This window comes from Mastomys coucha, unplaced genomic scaffold, assembly GCF_008632895.1.
Source record: "Mastomys coucha isolate ucsf_1 unplaced genomic scaffold, UCSF_Mcou_1 pScaffold18, whole genome shotgun sequence".
NCBI classification, from domain to species: domain Eukaryota; kingdom Metazoa; phylum Chordata; class Mammalia; order Rodentia; family Muridae; genus Mastomys; species Mastomys coucha.
Window position 1 is genome coordinate 97348619 of NW_022196900.1, and position 9792 is coordinate 97358410.

Genomic DNA, 9792 nt, shown 5'->3' on the forward strand with positions numbered 1-9792 from the left:
CCCGCCCCACCCATCAGACCCTGCCTCACCCCACCCATCACACCTTCTGGTCATCTGTTCCACTGCTGGCTGCCTTCACCTGTAGAGTCACCTCCAGCTCAGGGTTCAGAGGCCATTTGGAAGCCCCCGTGGTACTCTTCTTGGCTGGAGGACTGTGGATGACATCCACAACGACTCCTGGGGAGGCTGTGATGCCGAAGGACGTGTAGCCCTTAGGGGCAGAGCTGTGGAGCGACAGAGGAGGGCTGAGGCATCTGTGATGAGAGGGCCTACCGCCATATTGTCCCCAGACATCCTTTTCCCAGGAGGAGGAAACACAGACCACCACTGGGCTGGCCCTGGCCAGAGAGTAAATCTGGTACATTTGCCAGGAGGGACTGAGAACACAGAGTGGCAGTCCTCTTTGACTGGAGGCCTTATACTTGGACTAGTGTGGACACAGGAGACCATCACCAGTCACACACAGGGGACTGGAAAGATGGCAGTACCCCCTCCACCAAGAACAAAGACCCCACAAATATAACAACAACCCAAACAAAATCACAGATTTCTGGAGTTGTGGCAGAGCAAATATTCTTTGTGTGTGTGTGTGTGTGTGTGTGTGTGTGTGTGTGTTTGTGACAGAATCTCTATGTAGCCAGGGCTGGCCTAGAACTCACTCAATAGACCAGGCTGGCCTGGCCTGGAATTCACATGGATCTGCCTGCCTCTGCCTCCCAAGTGCTGGGATTAAAGGCGTGCGCCGCCACCGCAGCCACCACCACCACCGGGAGGAACAGCAGATCTTCTTGAGGTTCATCCTCACACAAAACAACTGGATCAGGGGTGAGATACGCTTTAAAAAGCAACAGGAGTTGTTTTGGGCAGTGGTGGTGCGCGCCTTTAATCCCAGCACTCAGGAGGAGGCAGAGGCAGGTGGATCTCTGAGTTTGAGGCCAGCCTGATCTACAGAGGGAGTTCCAGGACATCCAGGGCTGTCTCGGGGTGTGGGAGGTGTAGTGTAGGAAGCAAGGTTTGAAGGAGTGGGTGAAGAGACAGGAGTAGAGTTGGAGGCTGGAGAGAGAGAGTGGAGAAATGCCAGCACAGTCCTCAAGGATTAAATTCTCCAAATAAAACTTAAAAGCTAGCTGGGAGCCATCCTGACCCAAGGCATTCTCAGAAGTCCTAATGAAACAAAGCGAACTTCAGTTCTGAGTCCTTGTCCAGGGGTGAGTGTGGCAAGAAGGTCTGTCTGGTGCTGGGGCCAGGGTCTCCAGGGAGTTTAGGTTCAGTTTCTGGGAACCTGACCCCACCCTACCCTGAGAGACTCGAGTTATCTGTCCGGAGGCTACTGTGTGCTTGATCTGCAATGCACTCTCTGTGCCCTGGGTTCCTTCTGTGCAACATCGCTTGGTTAGCTTCCTGCTGACTTCACAGCCCATTATAGGCTGGCTTTCTGCTGACTCTGCCCCTTTCCCCCTGGAAACTGTATAGAAGATGCTGTACTTAATAAACGTGCTTAGCCTTAGCCAGCAGCCTAGGCGGGATCTGGTCTCAGCTTTGCTGTCTTCTTAATTTTCTCATCTCCGGTCCTTAGTCATTCCCAGTGGGACCCTGTCACTGAAGAACAACCTGCTGCTGGTCCCAGAAGGAAGGCATTGCTGAGTGAGCTTAGGGGAAGGGTTGTCTCCAAGGACACCCCTCTCTCTTTCCTATTCATATATACACACATATATGTGTGTGTGTGTATGTATGTAATGTATACACACACACACACACACACACACACACATATATTCTCCCCAGAGACCTGCTGTAGCCAAGACTCAGGGACAGCAACCTCAGCCTTCCCGGAACCTGGGCGTGAGTGGTTTCCAAGGCTGCTGCAGACTCGGGGTTGGAGCCCAGAGATCTGAGCTTCCTCATGTCTCCAGGGTGCTCCGAGCACCCTCAGGCGTGAGAACCACACCCAGGAAGCTACTGATAGGGGCTGCCGAGTTACCCAACTGAGCGGAAGCTAAGGGACCAGGAACCCAGGCTCCACAAGGCTGGGATGAAGCCAGTGGCTTAAGCAAATCCTGTATTTTATCTTATTTTATTATGATTATTTTTTATGAGGCAAATGGAATTGTTTCATTTCAAGGTCAACAGAACCTGCTGGACAAGGGGAAGAGCCAGGTTTCTTTCTCAAGAGGCTCTCAAGAAAGGTGAAGCTGGGAGGTGGGGGCAGGGAAGAGTTGCAGACTTGGGTCAGCCATGGGCAGGACACAGCACCAGGGTAACGGAAAGCCAGTGCGGAGGAGTGACAGCGACAGTCACAGCGAGGCCAGTGGAGAAGGAAGATTCCGGGGCAGGTGTGGAGGAGCCTGACTTCTGGAACATTCTCCTTCCTCATGCCCATCTTTTTGGCTCCATACCACACTCCAGGATCAGAGCTATAAGAGCAAAGAGGGCAGAGGGACTTTCCTGGAGGACTGTGGGAAAACGCTGGGGATGGTTTAGAGGATGCCCTGGGGCAAGAGAATGAACCCACAAGGGTTTTGTTTTTGAGTATATTCCTCCCCTCCCTCCCCCCTGCCACCTGCTTTTCTGCAAAAAGATTCCAAGGTGACTGAAAGCCTACTTTCTTTCACTCAACAAAACAGAAACACCGCTAAACACGAAGTCCCACCCTCCCTGCGCATGCATATGCCCCGCTCCCCCTGTGTGCGCATGCGCTTGTGCACATGCGCAGACACGGAGTGTTGATTTGCACTCACCCCCAGCATAGGCCTGGGTTCATTGTAGTCACCTTCTAGTGTCCCCCAGCTCGTTTCAAACCATAGGTAGCCTCTGCTTTGTCCCCTGAACCCAAGAGAGGGCCTTGTCACCTGGTCCCCATGCCTGTGGGGTTAAGGCCTAGGTTCCCCAACTCACTGGGCTACAGAAGTCGGCAGCCCTGTCTAAGGGCTTGTTCCTATAGCACTGCCTGGGAAGGACAGTTAAAAATGACGTCTGTCTATTTAGTTATTTACTTATTTATATCAGATCCTGGTTGTGGGCATGTGAAAGGCCCAGGACTTGAGTCTGAGCCCCAGAACCATGTGCTAAGCTTGGGGGGGGGTGCGTATGCGTGTGTGTGCACGCGTGTGTGTGTGGAGGGGGCGGGGAGGTTCGCACATGCAGTCCCAGTGACAGGAGGCAAAGACAGGTAGGTGCCTCAAGCCTTGAGAAGGGCAGAAGTTCTTCCAAGACCTCACTCAAGCTGCACAAGCTGCTGTCCCCGCTAACCCAGCACACCCCTCTCATTCGTGTATTCTCTTCGCACGGACTGGGCATGCCCCTGTGTTGGCTCTTCAGGGAGCGTGGGGTGGGGGTGGGGGGCAGACAAACATCCACATTATCATCAACACCTCTGTCTGATCAAATGCCTCTGCTCGGATCTCCCCATATGAAACTCCCCCATCAGGATCAGCAAGATGGTTCAGTGGATAAAGGCGCCTGCTGCCAAGCCTGACGGAATGAGTTCCATTCCTGGAGCTCAGGTGGCGAGAGGAGAGAGCCGACTCCCACAGGCTGGCCTCTGATCTTGGTACACAGAGTCTGAGGAATGACACCTGCGTTTGTCCTGGCCTCCGCAGGCTCTCACACACCCCTGCATCTACAAACATGCACACACCTGCAGACACATACTACAAAAGCATCTGGGACCTAGACCTAAGGAGAGAGCTAGCCTGGGATCCTGGCAAGGACGCTGGGCTAGCTCTGGCCCCTGTTATCTCCTTGGCACGCACCCTCGAGCAGCTTGCCCTCTGGGAGTGGGGGTCTCTCATGATACCAGGCTTTCTTTTTCCCTTGCCTTCAGCCTCTCACCAGTGACCTGGGGACCACCCAGACCCCGGGTGCTTTCCTGCTCCTGAGGTCAGACAACCACTGACCCATTGACCCTGGGCTCCTCCCCAGAGCTTTTTATGGACATCACTCGGGCCATGATACCCCAGCTCTGTGGGGGAAGCTGCTGCAATTCCCACATGAAAGGCTGCATCAGACTCCACCTATGAAGCTTCCTTGACTGTCCTGGGTGACCCAGAACCTGGCAAAGGTCTCCGTGCTCAGCATATATTTGTTGAATGAACAAGGGAATGGAAGAATGAACAAATGAAGTGTTGAGGATCTGCTCGGAACTGTGTGGGGTACCTAACACACAGCACCTCAGAGTACTTAACAAACAGCACCATGGAGTACCTAACACACAGCACCACAGAGTGCTTAACAAACACATTTGGGGTTGCCACACTTAATCTTTAAAGTCATTTCATGAGGTAAGGAAACTGCGGCTCAGCTGCCCCAGCCCTCACCACCATCAGCCTACAGCAGGGACAATTTCTCCCTTGCTAGGCAGCCCTGAGATTCCTTGCACTGAGGGCCAGGCAGTGGTATTTATACTTCACAGAGAACTAACTGGCACGATAGGCCCCACACCTCCGGCTTTCTCTCTCTAGCAGATCTCTTGCCCAGAATGCGCCCAGCCCCTGCTAGCCCCATCTTGCCCCCACAGGCCCAGTATCTGCCCCTCTCACCCACAGACATCCAGCGGGTTCGCTGTGCCCACCACACACACGGCATGGGTGGGCTGCTCAGGGGCCACATGGATCACCGCGCCCTGGGCCATCCTCGGGCAGCAGGCAGCCGGAAGCCCTTGGGCTGGTTCCTTTATAGTGCCAGGCGTGCCCATGAGTCAGCACCTGCCCTGCCTGGAGGCCCAGCCCCCCTCCACTCAGGTGCCCCGGTGGCTGCAGAGCCTCCTCTACCCTGCCATCCAGGACCCCCCAGTGGTGTCCACAGTGAGGCTGGCAACAGCAGAAGAGGGGGACGCCAGGAAGCCTGTGAGGGGAGAGCACAGGCTGTGCCCTTAGCCACCCCTGCCTGGGCCAGGACTGTACATCTTGCCCAAGCACACTTAACAGGACATTGGAAAGAAGGGGAGACAGGCAGGAGGAGGCTAAACAGGAGGCTATCCTGGGCGTGGCTGAGGTCCCCGCCTCCCCCCACCCCCCACAGTGTTCTCATCCGGATCCTCTCTTGGTTGAAATACTCTCAGGACAGCCTGTGAAACTAGAGCTGTTGCAGTCCCCTCCCCCAGCTCATCTTTGAAGCATCTCTGAGGTCAGCCCACATCATCACACCCACTTTCCAGATGAAGAAACTGAGGCCCAGGGTGGAGGAGGCTCTGCAGCCAGTCAGGATTTGAACAGAAGTGTGACCACAGGGTAGGGCCTTTATTAGCAGTCTGCCCTGGTGACGTGGTCTTTTCAAACCTTAAGACAAAGGGCTTCTCTCTGTAACACCGAGTATCCGAGGGCAGTTAACTGCCAGCCCATTTTATAGAAGGGAAAACTGAGGCTCAGAGAGGGAAAAGACCCTTGTTCTGGGGGCCATGGATCTCCTGTGGCATGGCTGGGAGGGGAAACCGAGTTACCCGACCTAGAGGCGAGGTTTGCTGCATACCCTGGGTGTCTGCGTCTACAGGACCTCCCCATTAGACCAGATGGTGCGGCTGTGGGCTGCACCTGCCCTGAGGGCACTCATGAGGGCACCGCACCTGGTGCCAGGGCTGTTTGTTGATGGGGTGAACTGGAGGTGGAGATGGACAAGTCTTAACAGGGAGCACCCAGAGAGGGTGCATCTGTCTCAGAGGAGACTGAGAGCACAGGGTGTTTGGGGGGGGGGTGCTGTAGATCTGGGCTTTTCATGTTCTCCGTTGGCTTCACATCAGAGGCCTCAGGATTAGGTAGATGTGAGCACATGGCCTCCTGGCCAGCGTCCCCGGAGCTCAGCCCATGTGCATGTGGGAGACGAGGTCACTGGGGCTCTGAGGCCAAAAAAGGCTCCCGGGGCCAGCGATCTCTAAGTAGGAGCTAGGACCAGGGTCACTTCCTGTCCTCGGGGGATTTGGTTCAAAAACCAGTCCAATCATAGTATAACAACACTGTACCCAGGCCGTGGTGGCACACGCCTTTAATCCCAGCACTTGGGAGGCAGAGGCAGGCAGATTTCTGAGTTCGAGGCCAGCCTGGTCTACAGAGTGAGTTCCAGGACAGCCAGGGCTACACAGAGGAACCCTGTCTTGGAAAACCAAAACCAAAACCAAAACAAACAACAACAACAACAAAAACCAAAACACTGTAGGAGTCCGTTTTGTCCCTCCTGTCCCTCCACCAAATGATTCCTGGGAATCAAACCCCAGGTCACCAGGCTTTCTGCAAACACCATCCCTCTGGTCCCCAGCTTGATTTTTGAGACAGGTTCTCTCATTGGCCGCAACCCACTGAGTACACTCTGCTGGCTTCCGGTGAATCCCAGAATGTGTCTCTGTCTCAGTCAATGCGGGGATTCAAGCGTGGGCCTCCACCCTGGCCGGCCTTACATACGTGTTACGCCCCTGTGCACATAGGCTTGAGTGTGTATGAGCCCGTGTGTGAGCATGGAGAAGCCATAGCACAATGTTGAGCATCTTCCTCCATTGATAGCTACTTTGTGTTTTGAGACAGGGTCTCTCACTGAACCCAGAACTTGCTGATTGGCTGGATTTGCTGCCCAGTGAGCTCTGATTGGCTGGATTTGCTGCCCAGTGAGCTCTGATTGGCTGGATTTGCTGACCAGGGAGCTCTCGGACTCACAGGCCTGGCCTGGCCACACTGCACCAGCCTTTTTATGTGGGTGCTGAGGATCCAAACTTGGGTCCTCAGGCTTGCAAGACAAGCACTTCAACTGACTGAGCCGTCACCCCAGATTTACCCACTGTTTGTTGGAAACTGTATGTTTTTAAGATGCACAGTGTGCTGCTGCGGGATGTTTTTCTTGTTGTTAAATAATAATAATGATAATAATAGTAATAATGATAATCACTTATTACCATCATTATTATTAGAAGTGGTATCACTATTTATTATTATTATTGTTATTGTTATCATTATCATTGTGCGAGGCAGGCATGCATGGAGGGCAGAGGACGAATCTGTGGATCTGATCTTCCCTGCCCCCTTTACGTGGGTTCTGGGGATCAAACTCAGGTCATCAGGCTTGGCGGCAAGCTCCTTTACCCACTGAGCCATCTTGCTGACCCAAGGTAGCCATTGCCAAATGATGGCTACCATCCAGATATCTCTTCACATAGGAAACTGTGTTTCTGTCACATTTTCTCTAGCCTGCCCTTTCTGATGAGCACTTAGATTTATAGCTGCTCTTCAGAATACTGGTTTATCGTTCTATGCCCCCGGAAGTGGGATCTCAGAGTCAGACGCTTGCTTTCCGAATGATTCTATCAAACTGCACCTACCTGAGCCCGCTTCTCGTCATCCCTGTCCCATCCCTGTTTGTTTGATTTCTGTTTCCACGGTGTCATTGCCACAGATGTCGCTGATGTGACTGGCATCTTCGGATGTTGGGTATCCGGTGTTAATCAGCCTTGTAGATACGGACTACTTTGAAGATTCACCCCTGTGCTTCCACTGTAAAGCCCTCCATTGCATCTCTCCAATGGCAACTTGTGGGCTGAGCTGGCAGCCTTCAGAAGTAACACTGACACCTGAACTTGAACCTGGGGCGGGTTTAAAATAACACAGACACCTACACTTTCCTCAGGCACGCATGGGTGACTCTCTTCCTGAGCTTGTTTATTTGCCTAGTGGATTCCCACCCAGCAGAAGGCTGCTGGGCAGGGCTAGGTGGCACAATGGCCAGGTGTGGCCAGCACGTCCCCAGGCTTCTTGGCTCCTCAGTGTTTTGGCTCCCTGTCTTTCAGACCTCACTGAGCTCCCCCATTGTTAAAGCAGGGTCACTCGTCATCTGTCACTCAAGGTTCTCGTGGTGTAGAGTGAGCACGCTTCCGGTAGTTTCAGAAGTGATAAGTAGCCATGGTGCATGCTCGCACCCCTTGGCTGCTCTCCTGACCTCCTGATTGCAGTAGCTGTCTGTCTGTCTGTCTGTCTGTCTGTCTGTCTGTCTGTCTGTCGGTGTAGTTCCTTCTGCCACTGGCAGGCACACTATCTTCTAGCTCAAGGATTCAGGCCTTGGCTTCTTTGGGATGTTATTGTTACCGAACTTGGGGTCATAGTCCCCAAGAAGCCAGGCAGAGCCACTGGATCTCGAGAAGTCAATTAAAGCAACCACATAGCTAGCAAAAAGCAGGAAAAGGAGATTTAGTTAATGTGGTCACATTGGGAAGAGGGACAAAGAAATACAGTGACCCTCTCAAGTCCTCCATCAGGGTCCTGAAGTGAGACTGAAATTTAAATATCGGGCTGGAGAGCATGGCTCCACAAATAAGAGGGCTTGCTGCTCTTGCGGAGGACCTGAATTCAGTGCGGAGGACCTGAGTTCGGTTCCTGGCGCCTACATGGCGGTTCACAACCATCTGTAATTCCACTTGCAGGAGATCTGTGCCCTCTTCTGGCCACTGTGAGCACACAGAGAGTCACAGACACATAAATTAAAATAAAGTTTAAAGTTCGTTAACACTGGGCAGTGGTGGTGCACACCTTTAATCCCAGCACTTGGGAGGCAGAGGTAGGCAGATGTGTGAGTTTGAGGCCAGCCTGGTCTATATATCAAGTTCTAGACCAGCCAGGGCTACATAGAAACAAGACAAAACACACTTATAAATGCAGGCATTTTTCAGATGAAGCTCAGGGAAGCTCTGCTCCAGAGCTCAGAGATGACATTCTGAGCCCTGGGGTGTTAGAAGCTAGTGGTTTGTTACATCCCATCCCCAAAGACCACAGCTGGCCAGGCCAGATGCTAGTGGATGGGGACTGGCCATCACGGGCACTAACGAGAGTACAAAATAATTTTGCTCCCAGATCTGCAACTCCAGAGAAACTGGTACTCTCGGGCCCCCACAGGCACCCGCACACTTGTGCTGTGTACGAACTCAGGAAGGCACAGGACACACTACGCAGCCTAGTCTTCTGTCAAATTGACACAATATAATGTTATCTGAAAGGAGGGGACCTCAGTTGAGAAATCCATTAGATTCACTGTAGGGAATTTTTAGACTTAGTGAATGGGGGGAGGGCCCAGCACATTGTGGGTGGGGCCATCCCTGGGCTGCTGGTCCTGGGTTCTATAAGAAAGCAGGCAGAGCAGGTCAGTAATTAGCTCTCTTTCATGAGCTCCTGCCTCAGGTTCCTGCCCTGCTCGATTGAGTTCCTGTCCTGACTTTCTTTCAATGATGAACGGTGAGTGTTATGGTAGTGTAAGCCTAACCAATCCTTTCCTTCTCAACTTGATCTTTGCTCACGGTGTTTCATCACGGCAGCAGAAACTGTAACACACACACACACACACACACACACACACACACACACACACACGCACGCACGCACGCACGCACGCACGCACGCACGCACGCGCATGCACTATGTGCATGCAGTGCCTTTGGAGGCCAGAAGAGGGCCTCGGATCCCCTGGAACTGCAGTTTCAAGTGGCTGTGAGCTTCCTGGCTTCCTGATGCTGGGAACCTGGGTCCTCTGCAAGAGCAGCAAGTGCTCTTCTTAATCACACAGCCATCTCTCTAGTCCCCAAGGAGGAGGAGGGGAGCTGGGAGCACACAGCCTTGAACAGACACACACAACTACAGGTGGACAGACAGACAGACACACATACAGAGAGAGAGAACACACCATTAGTCAGACACACACAACCACAGATGGACAGACAGACAGACAGACATACAGAGAGAGAGAGAGAACACACAATTAGTCAGTCAGACACACACAACCACAGACAGACAGACAGAGAGACAAAACATACAACCACAGACAATCAGTCTG

At 52.9% G+C, this 9792-nt stretch overlaps 1 protein-coding gene across 2 annotated transcripts in view; it reads right to left on the reverse strand.

Annotated features, from left to right (window-relative positions):
- The window catches only part of Padi4 (peptidyl arginine deiminase 4), a 31190-nt gene extending 26547 nt beyond the window's left edge, over positions 1-4643 (reverse strand). For both annotated transcript variants that reach the window (XR_004120673.1, XM_031376949.1), the window contains exons 1-2: positions 4539-4643; positions 44-224 (exon numbers count right to left, since the gene is read on the reverse strand). Coding sequence is in view for 1 of the 2 variants with exons in the window: in XM_031376949.1 (XP_031232809.1) it covers positions 44-224; positions 4539-4630 (273 nt within the window). In the remaining variant the exon portion in view is untranslated. The remainder of the gene's footprint in view (positions 1-43; positions 225-4538) is intronic.
- Positions 4644-9792: the final 5149 nt, after the last annotated feature.